The following is a 19149-nucleotide window of genomic DNA, read 5'->3' on the forward strand; positions in this document are numbered from 1 at the left end:
TTCAGCTCAGCAGAGCACTAATATTTGCTAAAAGACTAGTACTATCAAATGGAAATCCCAAAAGCAACCACCAATTGAAGACTGGCACATGAACATCATAAGTTTGGCCATGGCCACCATGAAAATAATTAGTATACTGTAACCAATATCCAAGAAAAATTCTCAGCAATATGGAATGCTTTCCTGGAAGCATCTTAATGATCCTGTTAAATGCATGAGCCTCACTTCTCTAACCACTTCCTTTTCTTGCCCGTTCTATCCTCTTCCTCTGAATTTTGCTTCTATTCTTATGTTAATATTTTTAACTAGTTGGACTTTTGTAAACTTTCTTCATTTGTAAATTGTGTAATGCAAATAATTGATTTATTTTAACCATATTATATGTAATTAAATGTTTCAACTATAGCTAAGGTTAGGTAGTGAATAGTTAATATATTATGAGATGTTTATGTATAGTTTTCTCTCTGTGTGTGCATATATATATATAATGTAATAAAAAGCTGATAGGAAAAAAGTAAAATCCTCCTGACACTCTGGGTTTTTCTCACTTTCCTCTGCAGCATGGGTCACTAGAATAAATAATGGATTCTCTGCAACTTTAAGTCATTAAATCATGATTTCAGGAAGCTAACTCAGCCAGAGGTTATGGGTGTATGCAGGAGGTCAGAGTAGATGATCATGATGGTCCCTTGTGGCCTTAAAATCTGAGTTTATGAGTTGTTTGCTCTGTATCCATCCCTGGTTAGCATCCTGGTTGTGGCCCCTTGCATTCATTTGCTTAGCAGTGTCCACAAAAAGATCATTATTCTGGTGGCTAGCTGTATGCACTTGCTGCACTGACGCTTCTCCCTAGATAGCGATGAGATCTAGGGTTGCATCACAGCTCCAAGCAGCCGTTTGAGGCATGTTGGAAGACTTCTGGAGTGATATTGCAGCAATGTGATAGGAACAAATGGACAAATTATGGCCCCCTGCCAATTTTTAAACAGGGTAGGGAACATCTGGTCAACTTGACCTCAGAACAGTGGAAGGCACGCAGGTAAACAAAGTATATAACAGACGTCCGTAAAGCAGTATGGTACAATAGCTGGAAGACTGCCAAAGTAATATGTGGTAGCATTGTATGCACATGAACAATACACTGGACTAACTCAATTTGCATCAAACATAACACACTTTGAAAGAGGATTCCAGAATTTGTAATAAATGCAGAGTCATTGCACTATAATAAATTGCATTGTCTCTCTGCAGGCATTTTCATACTGAACTTGTTACTGCTGATTAAACTCCCCATATGGACAAGGTTTGTGATATATTGAGACAGGACTCACCACTGATTTGAGAAATAATATATCTTGGTCTTCTCTTACCTAGAGAAGAGCATCCCTATCAAAGGAGGACTCACTATCAAAGGTTTAATCTCTGTTGAAAGCTTTCCACGCAGAAGAGATTGTAAGCTGCATAACCATGTTTATTTTTTCATTTCCCTTTTTAAATAATAAAATAGTCAGAGTAATAGTGATTACTTTGCTTATCTTTAATTGTGGTGTCCCATAAGGCATGGAAAGAACCACACCTAACTAAAATAGTGGGAGTCTCTGAATATGCACTGAGGACAATTACTAAGATTTGGCCTACCATTTCTTGCTTCTGTAGGCTATTCATTTTTAGTAATTTTTGTAGTAATTTTGGGGACAAAATTACTTGGTGCTCCACCACCGGAAACACTGCTTTTTACTTCACCTTATCCTGTATATTCTTATTTATACCTATATAATATATTATGGTTATTTTGAAGCTTAATGATTAAAGCACTTTGAGCTCCTTGTCTCTGTATGTCTTTGGAACAGCTCTTTCTAGAGTGGATATATTACATTGCTTTAGGGTACAGATTCTGCTAGCACAATCATTGTAGTTCTCAACCCAAACTGTGTTAAGTGGAACTATTCCATTATTTTTCTTGTCCTATTATTGTCCTTGTCTTTTATCCTATCACATTACCTCTGTCTTATGATACCAAGTGATACAGTGGCAGCACTGAGATGGTTGGAAGAGAGAGAAAGAATGATGCCATTCCCTACAAGCCAATTAAAAAGCTTTCACAAGTTTCCAGACAGTCTTGCCCTGTCCTCCCAGCCAAGCCCAGTACAGGGCTGCTGTGCAGTGCAAGCTCCATGCAAAAAGGCTAAGGTGCTCCTTTGCACTGTCAGATGAATGTGTCCTATTGTGCAGAAGAAAAAGCTGAGGAACATAGATTGGCAGAACCTGGTGAAAACCCACTGACTCCCTGAACTGTAGTCTAATATCCTGTAATGCCCAGTAGCTGAGGTGGGCTGGGGATAGTCCAGAGCAGTAGTCGTGTGCATGGGTGGTTGGCAGCCAGCAGGTCAGTCCATATCAGAAGCAGCCTGGGACAATGGTCAGAGTTCTTCTAGGGGTCAGTAGCCAGAAGATCCAATCCTAGGGGCCAGACCAGTAGGTTGGGGAGGCAAGGACAGATGAGGCAGCAAAGCAGGATCAGGTGAGGCAGTCTGGGGAGCAACCAGCAGGCATTCGTCTGAGGCTCAGACATTTTCCTCTTCTTGTTGGAGCCTTTATATAGTCCAGATACCCAGTGAATGTGCTGCCTGTCCATCCAATCAGGGGCCTGGAGTATGGGTGCTGTGGGCCTGTAGGCCTTTAGCACTAAGGCTGTTGCTCAGGGGTACTGGTTAGCCACTGCATCACCATGATGCACTTAAGGCTGCTGCCTAAGAACCTGGGGGGTTTGGGCCCAATAGTGGGATCTGGATGTAGCCCAAGTCACTGCATCAGATTGTGATACTACTCCTTAGTAAATACTGGATTGTTGTCCATGCCTGTGGATGAAATAAAAATGAATATGGAAAATTCTCTCATACCGAGAAAAGGATATTTTCAAACTATTTTTTAAAAAACACTACTCGCATCATGAACCACTTAGTAAAAAAAAAATCTAGCATAACCCTCCTTTTTGTACAATAATTTACTATCCTAAGTACACTGATTTATTTTTTATCATTTTTCATATACAGAAGTTGAATATGCATTTTCAGATGATGGTTGTGTCTTGTGATGTTAGTACTACTTTGCCTGATCTATATTTTATGTTCTATTGTGTTGTGAAATTTTGTAGAGAAAATTAAAACCAGCTAACCTTGTTTTGTTGTTGCCAAAGAAACATACTGTTTTCTCTTCCATCTTTTTAAGCTTGCAGTTTGATTTGAAAAGTCAGGCTTACCAAAATGTATAGTGTGTATACTTTACTAAAAGCAATAACCTGTGTTTAAAAGAATGCTCACCCGCCCACTGAAATAGCACTTCTTCTTCAAGTGATTGTTCACATCAATTCCAATTAGGTGTGTGCGTGCTGCATGCACGGTCATCAGAAACTTTTTCCCTTAGCAGCTCCTGTCAGGTCAGCCACGGAGCCCCCTGCAGTGGCGCCCTCATGATGCTCAATATATGACCCTGCTGACCCGATCCCCGTTCAGTTCCTTCTTACCATCTGTGGTGGTGTTGGAACTGTGTTAGACTGCTTGCCTTCAAGTCTTCCCTTAGCCATTCTTAGTTTTTCTTTTGAAATATTTATTTTCTTGTTTTAGTTATTGTTAGTAATATAGTTGGTGAGTGGATCGTTCCCCTCACCCCACGTTGGGCTCCAGGGCATGCCTCAAGTTCAAGGATTTAAATCTTGCAGTCTATGCAAGAAGCCTATGCCAAACAGTGACCCTCACGACTCGTGCTTGAGGTGTCTCGCGGAGGCGCACCAGTCCGAGCGTTGCAAGATCTGCAAGGCTTTCAAGCCTAGGACTAGGAAGGAATGCAACTTCTGTTTGATACAACTACTGATGGAAGTTGCACTCCATCCCTCAGCACCTAACCGCCAAGTCCCAGGCTTGAGCTCGGTGTGCAACGCCCCAGTGTCGGTCCACGAACCGGTACCAAGAAGGACTCTGGTGCTAGAGTCCCTCGGTACTGAAGATCCCTGGCACCACAGCACGGTGTGGTGCTCTGGCACTGGTCAACATCCCCGTTGCCCCTTAAGCACCATAAGAAGGCCGACAGAGGGCACTCTCCTCAGAGAGCGAGACCATCAGGGATGACCTTGCTGCCTCAGAGGAAGGACTTAACTTCCAAGCAGCAAAACCCCATGCTGTCGACTCCGGCAACCAGTTGGCACCGTTGAGTCCAGCACCCAATGAGTCTCCGGCAGGGCTCGACTTGGTGGAGGAGTTGGAAGCCCCCTCCACCGCAGATACTTTCGAAGCAGCAAGGGACCTCATAGAAAGTACTCTGCCTCAGCCCCCTGCTGTTAGAAACAAGCCCCCGGCAAACCGGCAATGATGAGGCCATCTTCCTTTCCAGACCAGCACCATTCATGGCACCATTCACGGTGTACTTCACCCCCAGCACCATCCCCAGCACACGACAGCAAGACCCAGGGAGCGCGTCGCTCGGGATCTCCAGCACCGGGGAATCGGCACCAGTCACAATCGCCCTCTATCGTCCCGTACCATGATATGGCACCATAACATAGGAGCCGCTCCCCAGCACTCGACTTGCGGCACCGTTTTAAGTTGTGGGAAAGCTGACACAGGTCATCTACATGGTTGTTGTGGCATTGATCTCCGACTTCCTCCTCTTGGCACCAACCGCCAGCGCAGGGATCCTCAGACTCTGAGAACGGCTCCTACTACATATGGCATAGTAGGCACAGGTAGGACAAGCGTGGGAGACATGCTCCTTTGTCCTGGCAACCTCAATGGCCACCCGCTGCACAATGGCCCTTCTGGATCCCCTGGGCTTATCAGGCCCAGGGTACCCCTTCCAGGGTTTCTAGGTCCGTTATGTCGGGGCATCACTGGGCACTGTCAACGGTGGACACAGAGGTGGCTCTTTTTTGTCCCCCCCCACTAATACAGAGGGCACATTGGAACTGACCCCAGATCCACCCTCATCCAAGGTCCCGTCGGACCATGCTCAGCCACTTGGCACCAGCGCCTCCCAGGACCAACCTGAGCACATGGTGGGCCATGATGACCCTGTGCCTCAACTGGCCTCTTCTTCGTCTTCGCCTGATGAGGCGGTGGCAGGGGCCTCAACTTCAGGTCCTCTGCCCATCGACCACAGGGCCCACCAGGACCTACTCCGACACATTGTCTGTAATATGGGCCTGCAAGTGGAGGAAGTCATTGAGCCAGAGGACCCGGTAGTGGACATTCTTATGCCGTCAGGCCCTTCCAGAGTGGCGTTGCCAGTAATTAAGACTGTTGGCAACAATTATAGTACTTTGTGGCAGACTCCATTCCACCGACCGCTAGGGGTGTGGAAAGAAAATACTTTTTTTTTTTTTTTTTGTTCTCCCACCCACACCCTGGTTCCCTGCTGGTCTCTGTGGTGAATGAGAAGGAGCGTCGGGGCCAACAAGCACCAGCTCCTAAGGCCAAGGAGGCCAAACGGACAGGGCCGGCTTTAGGTAATAAGATAATAATTGGAGATATGCCAATCTCCTAGAGCTGGAAGGGACCTTGAAAGGTCATCGAGTCCAGCCCCCTGCCTTCACTAGTAGGACCAATTTTTGCCCTAGATCCCTAAGTGGCCCCCTCAAGGATTGAACTCACAACCCTGGGTTTAGCAGGTCAATGCTCAAACCACTGAGCTATCCCTCCCCCCTAAACTTGCATAACTGTTATTGCTGGATATTTTCTTGTCAATTTCAGTGTGAGCAGAAATCTACATTTACCAACATCTGTCGATTTAAATCAGATCCTGCCAAGCCTGTTTAGGTAATAAGGTTTAGGAACTGCGGGGCCCAATTCGAATACCTGGCAGTGGTCTGGGTCTTCAGCGGCACTTCAGCGGCAGGGTTCCCTCACTCGCTCCGGGTCTTCCGTGGCAGTGAAGGACCCCTGTCACCGAAATGCCGCCGAAGACCCAGAGCGTGTGAAGGCTATGTAAAAAAAAAAAATTAAAAAATTAAAAAGGCCCCTATAGCGCGGGGCCCTCTTAGGCGTGGGGCCCAATTCCGGGGAATCGGCCTAAAGCTGGCCCTGCAAACGGATGGACCTCTTTGGCAGGGAAATTTATGCCGCAGGGGTCTACAGCTGAGGATAGCTAACCAGCAAGCTATCCTTAGCAGGTATAATTTTAACTCATGGGACTCCATGTCAAAATATAAGGAATTACTTCGCACTGACTCAAAGGCTGAGTTCTCGGCTCTGGTCGAGGAGGGGAAGGCAGTTGCCAGGATATCCCTGCAGGCCTCACTCGACTCGGCCTACTCCAAGGCACTACCATTGCCTCGGGGGTGGTCATGAGGAGAACAGGTTGGCTCCAAGCGTCCGGGCTTCCCCTGGAAGTTCAGCAGACCCTGAAGGACCTTCCCTTTGAGGGTGCAGGGCTGTTTTCTGACCAGACTGATTCAAGGCTTCACAGCCTTAAGGATTCCAGGGCAACCATGAAATCTCTGGGGACGCACACACCTGCTACCCAGAGAAAACTCTTCAAGCCTCAGCTGGTGCAACAGCAGAGGCAATACCAAACCCACCCTAGGCAGGATACTTACCACCAGAGAGACAGAAATTCCATGCATAGTCCTTCTAACCCTCTCTCAGGCCAGGGGCAGGACCCAACCAAGCCATCATCAGGACCCAAGCAAGGATTTTGAAGGGATGCCTGAGGATTGCGTACCAGCCACGACTGCTGATCCTTCCCCCGCCCCATTTTTTGAACTGTCCATCCCACTTCTACCATGCATGGTCCCACATAACATCGGACTGCTGGGTTCTTCCCATGGTAGAAGTGGGATATTCTCTCCAATTCATCTCCTCCCCTTCCTCCCACCCCCCCTCCCCATCCCTCTTCAGGGACGCCTCTCATGAACAACTCCTTATCCAGGAGGATAAGGTGCTCCTTGCCATGGGAGCGGTGGAGGAGGTTCCTCATGAGCTAAGGGGCAAGGGATTCTATTCCTGTTATTTCACAATCACCAAGGCAAAGGTGGGTCTCAGACCCATCTTAGACCTGCTATGACTCAATCAGTTCATGGTAAAGTTGAAGTTCCGCTTGGTCTCCCTGAGCACAACTGTCCTTTCTCTGGATCCAGGGGACTGGTACGCTGCCCTCGGCATGAAAGACGCATACTTCCACATAGGCATCTGGCCACTCCACAGACGCTTCCTGAGGTTCATTGACAACCGCATACATTATCAGTCCACGGTGCTCCCATTCGAGTTATCAACAGCCCCCCGGGTGTTCATCAAGTGTATGTCGGTTGTTGCAGCCTTTCTCCGAAAGAGACAGGTGCAAGTATACCCCTACTTAGACGACTGGCTCCTGCGAGGGAGCTCTAGGGAGCAGGTGGAGTCCCATGTCTGGTTAGTCAAAGAGACCTTCCAGAGGCTGGGTTTCCTCCTCAATTTATAGAATTCATTGGGGCGATGCTGGACTTGGTTCAGGCGAAAGCCATCCTGCCACAACCCAGATTCCACAACCCTGTCACACGTCATTCAGATGCTCAGACCCCACCACCACTGCGAGGACATGCCTCAGTCTCTTGGGACACATGACAGTATGCACCTATGTGGTGCGGCACGCCAGGATGAGACTCAGACCATTCCAGGCATGGTTTACTATGGCTTATCACCTGGGTCGAGACAATCTAGACTCAGTAGCAACGGTACCGCCACGAGTCCTAGACACCTTAGGATGGTGGTTGGACCCTCGCGTGGTCTGTGAAGGACTCCCATTCACCACCCCTCAACCATCCATGACCTTAGTAATGGACACCTCAGACCTCGATTGGGGGGCACACCTAGGACACTTACAGACTCAAGGCATGTGGTCGGAGTCTGAGATCCTGCTCCACATCAATATAAAGGAACTCAGAGCGGTAAGACTAGCCTGCCAGACCTTCCATATAGTATTGCAAGGTCACTGCGTGGCAGTGCTGACTGACACCACCACCGCCATGTTCTATATTAACAAGCAGGGTGGAGCCCGCTCCTCCCCTCTCTGTCAGGAGGCTCTCCACCTGTGGGAGTTTTGGGTAGTCCACTCCATTCACCTGGAGGCATCCTATCTCCCTGGAGCATGCAATGAGCTTGCAGCCCACCTCAGCAGGTCGTTCCACAGTCACGAGTGGTCTATCTGGATGGACATCATCCACTCCATCTTCCAAAGGTGGGGGTTTCCCCAGGTAGACCTATTCGTCACAAGGAGCAACAGGAAGTGTCCAACATTTTGCTCCTTCCACACACACAGCCTGAGATCAATCTTGGATGCATTCACGATGCACTGAGGGAGGGGACCATATACTGTATGCCTTCCCTCTGATACCACTCATCCACAAGGTTCTCCTCAAGATCTGCAGGGACAAGGCAGAGGTAATTTTGCTCGCTCCAGCTTGGTTGCGCCAACATTGGTACACCACACTTCTCTAGCTGTCAATCAGCACCCCCATTGCGCTGCTGCTCCTTCCCAATCTGATTAAGCAGGACCACAGCCACCTGCTTCACCCAGACCTCTATTTCCTGCACCTCATGGCCTGGAAGCTTCATGTTTAAACACAAGGGAGCTCCAGTGCATGGAATTGGTGAGGGAGGTGCTCCTTGGTAGCAGGAAACCTTCCACCAGAGCCACCTACCTGGCCAAATGGGAACAGTTTTTGTGCTGGTGTAATCTCAGTCGAGTATCTCCACTCCAGGCATCTATACCATTCATCCTGGACTACCTCCTACACTTGAAGTGGCAAGGCCTGGTCATGTCGTCTGTCAAGGTGCACCTCGTGGCCATCTCAGCTTTCCACCCTGGAGAGTTGGGGCATTCAGTCTTCGCCAGTCCTATGGCAGGCCATTTCCTTAAGTGCCTGGAACGCTTATACCCTCTGTCTCACCCACCAGTACCAACTTGGGACTTCAATCTGGTCCTAGCTAGGCTTATGGGAGCCCCCTTCAAACCACTCAGTACATGTTCCCTTCTGTATCTCTTGTGGAAGGTAGTCTTTCTGGTTGCAATCACATCAGCCAGGAGGGTATCGAAGCTAAAAGCATTAACCTCCGACCCCCCCTACACAGTCTTCCACAAGGACAAGGTACAACTTAGATTGCACCCAGCTTTTCTCCCCAAGGTGGTATCCGAATTCCACCTCAGCCAGGACATTTTTCTACCTGTTTTCTACCCCAAGCCGCACACCAACCCCAACGCACAGGAGCAGAAGTTTCACTCGTTAGATGTGCAGAGGACGTTAGCGTTCTACATTGAGTGCACAAAGCCTTTCAGAAAGTCAAACCAGCTGTTTGTAGTGGTGGCGGACTGGATGAAGGGACTTCTGGTCTCCTTGCAGCGCAGCTCTTCCTGGATAACAGCCCACTCGACAAGGGCTCAGGCCTCGTCCACCGCTTTTCTGGCCCAGGTGTCCATCCAAGAGATTTGAAGAGTGGCTACCTGGTCCTCAGTGCATTCTTTTGCCACCCACTGTGCCATCACACAGCACACTAGAGACAATGCAGCTTTCGGTAGATTCCTTAACTCTGACCCCACCCTGTGGGAGAGCTTGGGAGTCACCTAATTGTAATTGACATGTACAATCACTCGAAGAAGAAAAGATGGTTACTCACCTTCTTGTAACTGTTGTTCTTCGAGGGGTGTTGTTCACGTCCATTCCAATACCAACCCTCCTTCCCCTCTGTCGGAGTAGCCGGCAAGAAGGAACCGAAGGGGGGGGTCGGGTTGGCAGGTCATATATTGAGCGCCATGAGAGCATCACTCCAGGGGGCTCCCTGGTCAACTCAATGGGAGCTACTAAGGGAAAAAGTTCCCAATGACTGTGCACACAGCACGCGCACACCTAATTGGAATGGACATGAACAACACCTCTCGAAGAACAGTTACAAGAAGGTGAGTAACTGTCTTTTCCTTTTTTATGATAATAGCAGTTCTGTTTAAAGATATACATACTTGAAATATAAATGCTTTAAAAATAAATACATTAGTATTTTTTAATATTTTGTCATATTTTCTATATGGCTATTTATTTCTTAAGTATTTTGGTATTTCTCAAAGACCTCCTCACTGTAAATATTTAGCATCTCATACTAGCAGCAGTTTTCCACTGTTGGTCTTAACCATAAAAACAAACTATAGCATTGATTCTGTAGATCATAAATAATCAAAGTGAACTGATCGGTGACCTGAGCTAAAAATAAGATAAATGGGTTTAACTTTTTTTCCTCCACCTTCTGCATCCCTATCAGAATCCCTGCAATTCCTAATTTCCCCACCCATCTGCTCCTAAGAAATTCTGGTCATGATCAGCACGGTTATTCCTTACTACTACCACCCCAAAAAGCTCCATGGCACGGCCAGCATCCTTTCAACAGAGAACAGGATTTGACTAACTAAACACTGTCAATGGATTGCTGCATCTTAAATAGCCACATATGGCCAATAAGTCTTTTTTAGCATTTTTAAATGATAATGTTGTATGAAAAAGGTAAGGAATGGTTAGATTAGTTCTTGTGTTATCAGTTGGAGAGTGTAGAGGCACCAAGCACATTATGCATCTGCATGATGTTCTGTACTGAACAAAATCCAGCAATTTACAGGGTGGAAAGCCTGTCAGAGACAGGTATCAGAGGGGTAGCCGTGTTAGTCTGGTTCTGTAGAAGCAGCAAAGAATCCTGTGGCACCTTATAGACTAACAGACGTTTTGCAGCATGAGCTTTCGTGGGGTAATACCCACTTCTTCGGATGCAAGCAGTGGAAATTTCCAGGGGCAGGTGTGTATATATAAGCAAGCAAGAAGCAAGCTAGAGATAACGAGGTTAGATCAATCAGGGAGGATGAGGCCCTGTTCCAGCAGCTGAGGTCCTGTTCCAGCAGCTGAGGTGTGAAAACCAAGGGAGGAGAAACTGGTTCTGTAATTGGCAAGCCATTCACAGTCTTTGTTTAGTCCTAAACTGATGGTGTTAAATTTGCAGATGAACTGGAGCTCAGCAGTTTCTCTTTGAAGTCTGGTCCTAAAGTTTTTTTGCTGTAGGATGGCCACCTTAAAATCTGCTATTGCGTGGCCAGGGAGGTTGAAGTGTTCTCCTACAGGTTTTTGTATATTGCCATTCAGAGACAGGTGTCTGATGCCGTCCAGTCATCATATATTATCTTTTGGGGTGAGGAGGGTGTTTTTTTTCCACTCTTGCGTTCATTGGGTCAGAGTCAAATATGTGTAAAAGATCCTTATTTATTAGATTAATTTGTATAGATCATGAATGAGGTTGATCTGAGGCAAATGCATTTGTGGTTTTCATAACACTTGGGTTTGTTTGTGTGTGTGGCGAGGGTGTCATTAGTTCATCTGATCCTGGAGTGGGCTCCACCCACTGGGATAAGGTTGGAGCTTCCCTCTATGGTACATTTACCACAAGTGGTTAGGCTGCTTATGGTAAGACATGGCAGTACAGTTGAGGCAACTGATGCCAGCGGCGGCTCCAGGAACCAGCGCTCCAAGCACGTGCCTGGGGCGGCAAGCCATGAGGGGCGCCCTGCCGGTCCCTACGAGGGTGGCAGTCAGGCTGCCTTCGGTGGCACGCCTGTGGGAGTTCCACGGGTCCTGCGGATTCTGCAGCAATTCGGCGGCGGGTACGCCAAAGCCGCGGGACCAGCGGACCTCCTGCAGGCAAGCCGCCGAAGGCAGCCTGACTGCCGTGCTTAGAGTGACAAAAAAGCTAGTGCCGCCCCTGACTTATGCAATACCAAAACCAAAGCTGCTTGGCTGAACACCTCTCCTAAATTATTATACAAAAGGAGAGTTATTTTTGGATGTTCTCTCCATGTCAGTAAAAGTAATTACCATATAGTCTCTCCAGTTTTTCTGGGGCATATAGGGGCTGAGCCAAAGGCTATTGAAACCAGTGGGAATATTTTCATTGTGTTAAATGAGCTTTGTATCAGGCCTTTTTAATACTCATGACCTGTTGGTCAGACAAGTTATTGGCATTTTACAAATGCCATATTACATTTCAGATTTCAGTTAAAGATAATTTTTTGGGGCATAAGAACTCATGTGCAAGAAATTTCAGTACTTTGCCTAATGAATCAGGCAAGGGATGCATTTTGGTCACACTTTGTACTGACACATACACAGATGAAAGAAAAAATAAATTAGACACTTATAATAAATCACTTATAATAAATCAAATTAAGTATTTATGATCTGTTTTATTAAAATATTTTATTCAGTGTTCACATTCTGCAAGGAAGTACACTTGGCAAGTTTATAACTAGGGCCCTCTCAAATTTGCAGTCCATTTTGGTCAATTTCACGGTCATAGGATTTTAAAAACCGTAAATTTCATTATTTCAGCTGTTTAAATCTGAATTTTCACAGTGTTAATGGTAGGGATCCTGACCCACAAAGGAGTTGTGGGGGGTGACAATGTTATTGTAGGGGGGTTTGCAGTACTGCTAGCCTTACTTCTGCACTGCTGCAGACAGTGGCGCTGTCTTCAGAGCTGGGCAGCTGGATAGTGGTGGCTGCTGGCTGGGAGCCTAGCTCTGAAGGCAGAGCTGCTGCCAGCAGCAAGCCAGAAGTAAGGATTGCGTGGTATGGTACTGCCACCCTTACTTCAGCGCTGGTGCCTGCAGAGATGGGCCCTCAGTCAGCAGCCGCCACTCTCCAGTCACCCAGCTCTGAAGGCAGCAGCGCAGAAGTAAGGGTATGGTATCACCATCCTTATTTCTGCGCTGCTGCTGGTGGCAGCTCTGCCTTCAGAGCTGGTATGGTATGGCATTGCCACCCTTACTTCTGTGCTGCTGCTGGCAGGGCGCTGCCTTTGGAGCTGGGCGCCTGGCCAACAGCTGCCACTCTCTGGCTGCCCAACTCTGAAGGCAGCACAGAAATAAGGGTGGCAATACCCCCCTAAGTTACCCCCCTAAAATAACCTTGCAACCCCCCTGCAACTCCCTTTTGTGTCAGGACCCCCAGTTTGAGAAACACTGATCTCCTCTGTGAAATCTGTATAGTATAGGGTACAAGAACACAGAAGACCAGATTTCATGGAGGATTGGGGGTGGGGGACTAGATTTCACGGTCTGTGATGCATTTTTCGGGGCTGTGAATTTGGTAGGGCCCTATTTATAGCACAGCTCAAATCATTATAAGTCGTTAAAGTCAAAAGCACTTAGTAATAGTATGATGTTTGAATGCTTTTAAACATGAAGGAAATCTTAAGACAAGAAGCTTTTGTAAGAAACAGTTTTTAAAATGGAACATTCGTTTATTGTTTAGACTTACTTACAGAATTTAATTCAACATTTCAATAGTTAGGTATGTTGCAAAATCCCAAAATACTTATTTTTATCACCATTTAAAAACGAGTGGCTAATATATTAAAATAAAATACTTTCCTCTTTCTCTGTATATTCCCTTAAATGATTGACAAAATGGGCTAGTTCTCCTCTGCCTTACACAGGTTTTATGGCAGTGTAATTCCATTGATTTAAGTAGGGTTATTCTTGATTTACACCATTGAACTAAGCTGAGAATTGGGCCTAATGTTGTACTATGAAGATAATCTTAGCTAATTGATTACATGGAAAATTACTTACCCATCACTGAAAATACCATCTCACTGGAATATCACTTGGCTTTTGTGCTCCCAGCATAGTAGGTACAGGGCAGAACTCCCCTAACATTAAAGACTTTTGTCTGTCTGAAATAGCTCTGCAGAAGATACAGGTTCCTTCTAGCCAGTTTCTAAAATGCTAAGGAAATACAATTTCTTCTTATAAGCCAACTGTAAAAATTATTATTCAGTAACTTTTCCTGGAAAGACCAACTGACAGATCCTTCACATTGGCTCTCCATTCCAGGCTAAATGCATCAGTCACTACAATGCATACTAGTTGAATTTGGAAGTCCAACTGTAAATGGAGATTGTCCCTGATTTCCATTAGTTGCTGGGATGTAATGTTACATAACTTGCTTCCACGGGAATCTTGAGATCCACTGAGATTGTCTTGCGGATAATATCAAAATTGTTGTTGACATCACACTCATCATTTGTAGCATCGTAAGATAACACCTGCTGCCTTGGACAAATCCTTTTTGCTAGACAGGTGATATCTGAGATCCTGTACTGAGGCAGGAAGTCTTTGAGTCAAGTCGTATCTATCTAGGCTCCAACTGTCTTCTGAGAACAAGCTGGGACTTTTGATATTTTATAATGACCAGTGTGACTCCTGTACTCAAATGGTGATATGAACTGATTCTTAGACACTTTTCAAATTATGTTTTTGATTATCCAGTTGTCAAGAGAGGGGAACATGTACCCACACCAAGAAACAACAGGATTTCCAGCAATGTGTCTGCCTGAGGCTCCCAAGAGTTTTCTGAGAGGGAAGAGAAGGGACAATATGGAGGGTTTCTTGGACACCAGATGGAGTAGCTCTACTGAATATTACTCAGGCCATATATCAGAGACAATCTAGGCCCAGTGAGTAAAATGCCCGAAGTCTCTATCTGAGAGGGAGGTCCCTGGAAGCTGTTGTAAGTAGCAGACTACCTAAACATTCTGAAGCCTTCCAAGAACAATTTGTGCTCAGGAAACATGTTCTTCCTGGAATAGAATGCAAGATCTTCAGGGCAGGGACTGTCTCTTACTCTGTTTTTACAGTGCCTACCACAGTGAATCTGCAAACTTAGTTGGGGGCCCTAAGTGCTACTGTAATACAAATAATAGTGTTTGATAGTGAAGACATATGAGGAAGAACTGTCCCTTTATTGATGGGGGCCATTAGGCCCTCATGCTGTCTTCTCATAACAAAGCATCTTGGACCACAATCATACTTCCAAAAGGCTTTGGGAGTACTTCCCCCTCTTATTGCAACCAGAGGTGCATTACATCTTGGGGAAAAGGTATAAGTTATATAAGGTTTTGAAGTGTTCAAGTAGAGTGGGAACATGTAAAGATCAAGGAAAGAGGCATGGAGAGGGCTGAAAATAAATGCACCAAACATAGCTTAAGTAGGAGGCCACAGGAGTAGTGAACAGTGGAAGTGTAGATATGCAAACACACTTGGGATAAAAAAAAAAGTCAAACCTATGACTCAAAAGCACCAAAATGGGATTACAAAACATCAAGTCCGAAGCAAAAAACTAAGTGCTCCAAGCAATGCATCAAAGCTTACTTGATTGGAAAGAATGGCAAAATAAAGCCATGGCCTTCTTGGTTATGTCTACACTGCAGCTGGGAGCATGCTTCCCAGCAGAGATTGATTGACAGGTGCTCGCTCTGCTTGAGCTATCATGCTAAAAATTGCTGCATGGCAGTGGCAGCATAGGCTGTGGCTTAGACTAGTTTCCTGAGTACAAGTCTGCCTGATCTCCTCGATACCTACTCAGGCAGCTAGTCAGAGCTACCATCCATGCCACCACAGCCATATTGCTACTTTTAGTATGCTAGCTTGTCTATTTGTCTACCCTTGCTGGGAAGCATGCTCCCAGCTGCAGTGTAGACATATTCAAAGAGGCCTGATGTTTTGGCACTATCTCAGAACACCAAAGACTTGGCAGACCAGCAATAACTAACTGAGTTGATTGGAAAGCAGGGAGACTATAACAGAATTCCCAAAACAGTCAAAGTAGATGGATGGTGGTAAAAAGGTCACAGTTCCCATGGAAAGCTCCATGCTTAAATTCTAACAAGGAAGAGAGTGGAAGCTTCTTCAGCAGTGGCACTTATTTACACGAGGAGATCCTGACTCATCCTGAATTACCACTGCCTCCCAAGGGTAAAAAAGGTTTGAATAGGGAATTCTACCTTAGCTGTGGCAGCACAAGACTTAAAAGTGAGAATCCTTTACAGAAAGCTATATTTGTTAATATTTTGGTGAATGAAAAGCTCACTTAATTTCTCTTAAAAATGAAACTGTAGAAAGGTCACAGGATTTTACTGTTCCATTTTTAATTATTACATTATCCATACAGTACACCATTGTTCTTATCAAAGACAAAAATTTCTAGGAAAAATAGTGATGAGATTTTAAAACTGTAAGCTAACTTCTTTAAGTCACTCTACCCTGTACCCCTTCAGGACTTCGCCATGTCAAACTCACTTTTTAAAAGTAACCTGCAAAGGAAAAAAAAAAATGAGTGTGTGTCTTTGCTATATAGAAAGATGACCTGAAAGCTGTTTTGTGTTTTATTTTAAAGATAGAGTTTTCCTGTTTATTTTATATATAGAAATTTAAGTTATCTAAGCTAAAAGATTCCGTAGTAAGTGGGGACCTAGCGCAATTTTTAAAATTACAAGCACCAAAAATGTGAAAGTTGAGCCACTAAAAGGAGGAAAAAAAAGTTAGTGTTTTTTGGAGTTTAGTGTTTTGTTTTTAAAAAAAACACCACCTGTTTAACTTCAATTAGTAGTTAACATTTTGGATAAAGGAAACTGTTAAATATTCAATATCCATGCACCTTCAATAAGTGTTCAGAATTCACCATAAACATATCTGAAACTTTCCAAAGTTCCTCTAGAAAACTCAGATCATTACACTTGACATTCCTAATATTACAAAGGTAAAATATCAAGCAGAAAAAAAATGTAAAAAATAAAACCTCCCAGGGCTCTCTAAATATCATAATGAAGCAAAACAAATCCCCACTCAACAAGTGTAAATTTTAAAATAACCGTTTGGAGAGCATCTTTAAGTGTTATGTGATACGTAGCATAGGAGCCTAGTAATTTTGAAGGACTACTTTACACCTTTAAAAATGTTAACCTGTTCAGAAAAAATAACTGAAAAAGTGGTACCATGCTGCTCAACATATTTCTTCCTTATTTGTATTCAGAGTCGTATTCTCTTGCAGTGTTTGCTAGGAGATACAACACTAGACTGGGATTCAGGAGAGCTGGGCTCTATTTCCAATTTTTAGAAAATTCCAATTTAGTTATACCTATACCAACCCTCTTAGGCAATAAGGATACCCAGGTGGCAGTAGGGACTTAATTTGAAATCACTTGTGTTGCACAGGTTTAACTAAAGACTTAATTTATCCTACCAGACTTTTATTACTAGTGAATATACATGTGAAGGAAAAAATTCAGCTTGACTTGACTGGCTGAATTTGCAGAACTGGTAGTTTAAGTAAAATGTCTTCATTTGTCCACTAAGCAAGTTTGAATCATTTCAAAACAAAAACATTGGACTTCACAATGCCATTTTTACAGAATTGCTTAGAAATCCAATCTTAGTGTATTATAGGCAGAGGTGATAGTGCCATCTATAGTGAAGGTTGCCTGATAATTCCCATTATGAAAGATTGTTCAGTTGCTTAGAACAGTGGTTCTCAACCAGGGACTACATGTATGCCTGGGGGTACACAGATCTTCTAGAGAAGTTAGATTTCTTCAAGTCACCAGTGCCTGATGAAACAGAGCCTAGAATACTCAAGAAGCTGACTGAGGAGATATCTGAGCCATTAGTGATTATTGTCAAAGAGTCATGGAAGACAGGAGAGATTCCAGAGGACTGGAAAAGAGCAAATATAGTGCCAATCTATAAAAAGCAAAATAAGGGCAATTCAGGGAATTACAGACCAGTCAGCTTAACAGCAGTACCTAGAAGGATAATGGAGTAAATAATTAAGCAGTCAATTTGCAAACACCTAGAAGATAAGGTGATAAGTAACAGTCAGCATGGATTTGTCAAGAACAAATCACATCAAACCAACCAAATAGCTTTCTTTGACAGGGTAACAAGACTTGTAGCTTGGGGGGGAGCAGTATATGCAATAGACCTTGACTTTAGTAAGGCTTTTGATACTGTCTCATATGACCGTCTCATAAACATACTAGGGAAATACAACATAGATAGAGCTACTCTAAAGTGGATGCATAACTGATTGGAAAGCCATTCCCAGGGAGCAGTTATCAGTGGTTCACAGTCAAGCTTCAAGTGAAGTCCCACACAGATCAGTTCTGGGTCCAGTTCTGTTCAATATCTTCATCAGTGATTTAGATTATGGCATAGAAAGTACATTTATAAAGTTTGCAGATCATACCAAGATGAGAGGGGGTGCAAGTGCTAGAGAATAGGATTAAAATTCGAAGTGACCTGGACATACAGGAGAAATGGTCTGAAGTAAATAGGATGAAATTCAATAAGGACAAATGCAAAGTACTCCACTTAGGAAGGAACAATCAATTGCACACATACAAAATAGGAAATGACTGCCTAGGAAGGAGTACTGCAGAAAGAGATCTGGGGGTCATAGTGGATCATAAGATAAATAGGAGTCAGTGTAATATCATTGCAAAAAAAGCAAACAAAATTCTGGGATGTATTAGCAGGAGTATTGTAAGCAAGAAACGAGAAGTAATTCTTCCACTCTACTCTGTGCTGATTAGGCCTCAACTAGAGTATTGTGTCCAATTCGAGGTACTACATTTCAGGAAAGATGTGGACAAATTAGAGAAAGTCCAGAGGAGAACAATGATTACAGGTCTAGAAAACATGACCTATGAGGGAAGATTAAACAAATCCATTTTTTTCAGTCAGGAGAAGAGAAGATGGGGGACATGATTGTTACAAGGATGAGAGAAAAATTGTTCTCATTAACCTCCGAGGATAGGACAAACAGCCATGTGCACTCCACTCAATGTGCAGCAGCAGTCAAAAAGGTGAACAGAATGTTGGGAATCATTAAGAAAGGGATAGAAAAGACAGAAAATATATTGCCTGTATATAAATCCATGGCACACCCACATCTTGAATACATGCAGATGTGGTTGCCTTATCTCAAAAAAGTTACAATGGAAAAAGTTCAGAAAAGGGCAACAAAAATCATTAGGGGTATGGAACGTCTTCCGTATGAGGGGAGATTAATAAGACTGGGACTTTTCAGCTTGGAAAAGAGATGACTAAGGGGGGATATGATTGAGCTCTATAAAAATCATGATTGGTACGGAGAAAGTAAATAAGGAAGTGTTATTTACTCCCAAGGCCGGCTTTAGGCCTATTCCACCACTTCCCCCGAATTGGGCCCCACGCCTAAGAGGGCCCCACGCCCAGTGAGAATCCCTTCCCTGGCTAAAGGCGCCTTTTTAATTTTTACTCACCTGGCAGCGCTCCGGG

At 44.6% G+C, this 19149-nt stretch overlaps 2 protein-coding genes across 3 annotated transcripts in view; one reads left to right on the top strand and one right to left on the bottom strand.

Moving 5' to 3' along the window:
• The window catches only part of FAM151B (family with sequence similarity 151 member B), a 68011-nt gene extending 53606 nt beyond the window's left edge, over positions 1–14405 (top strand). Inside the window, exon 7 of the mRNA XM_045020768.1 lies at positions 14323–14405. Coding sequence (XP_044876703.1) covers positions 14323–14390 — 68 coding nt within the window. The 3' untranslated portion in view covers positions 14391–14405. The remainder of the gene's footprint in view (positions 1–14322) is intronic.
• Positions 2533–19149, bottom strand: part of ANKRD34B (ankyrin repeat domain 34B) — a 28437-nt gene continuing 11820 nt past the window's right edge. Inside the window, exon 4 of one of the 2 annotated variants that reach the window (XM_045020764.1) lies at positions 2533–2858. In XM_045020764.1, the coding sequence (XP_044876699.1) occupies positions 2824–2858 (35 nt within the window). In that variant the 3' untranslated portion in view covers positions 2533–2823. Of the gene's footprint in view, positions 2859–15590; positions 16146–19149 lie in introns of those variants that run through there. The other variant, XM_045020765.1, reaches the window with a different exon arrangement.

Source organism: Mauremys mutica, chromosome 6 (genome assembly GCF_020497125.1).
Source record: "Mauremys mutica isolate MM-2020 ecotype Southern chromosome 6, ASM2049712v1, whole genome shotgun sequence".
NCBI classification, from domain to species: Eukaryota; Metazoa; Chordata; order Testudines; family Geoemydidae; genus Mauremys; species Mauremys mutica.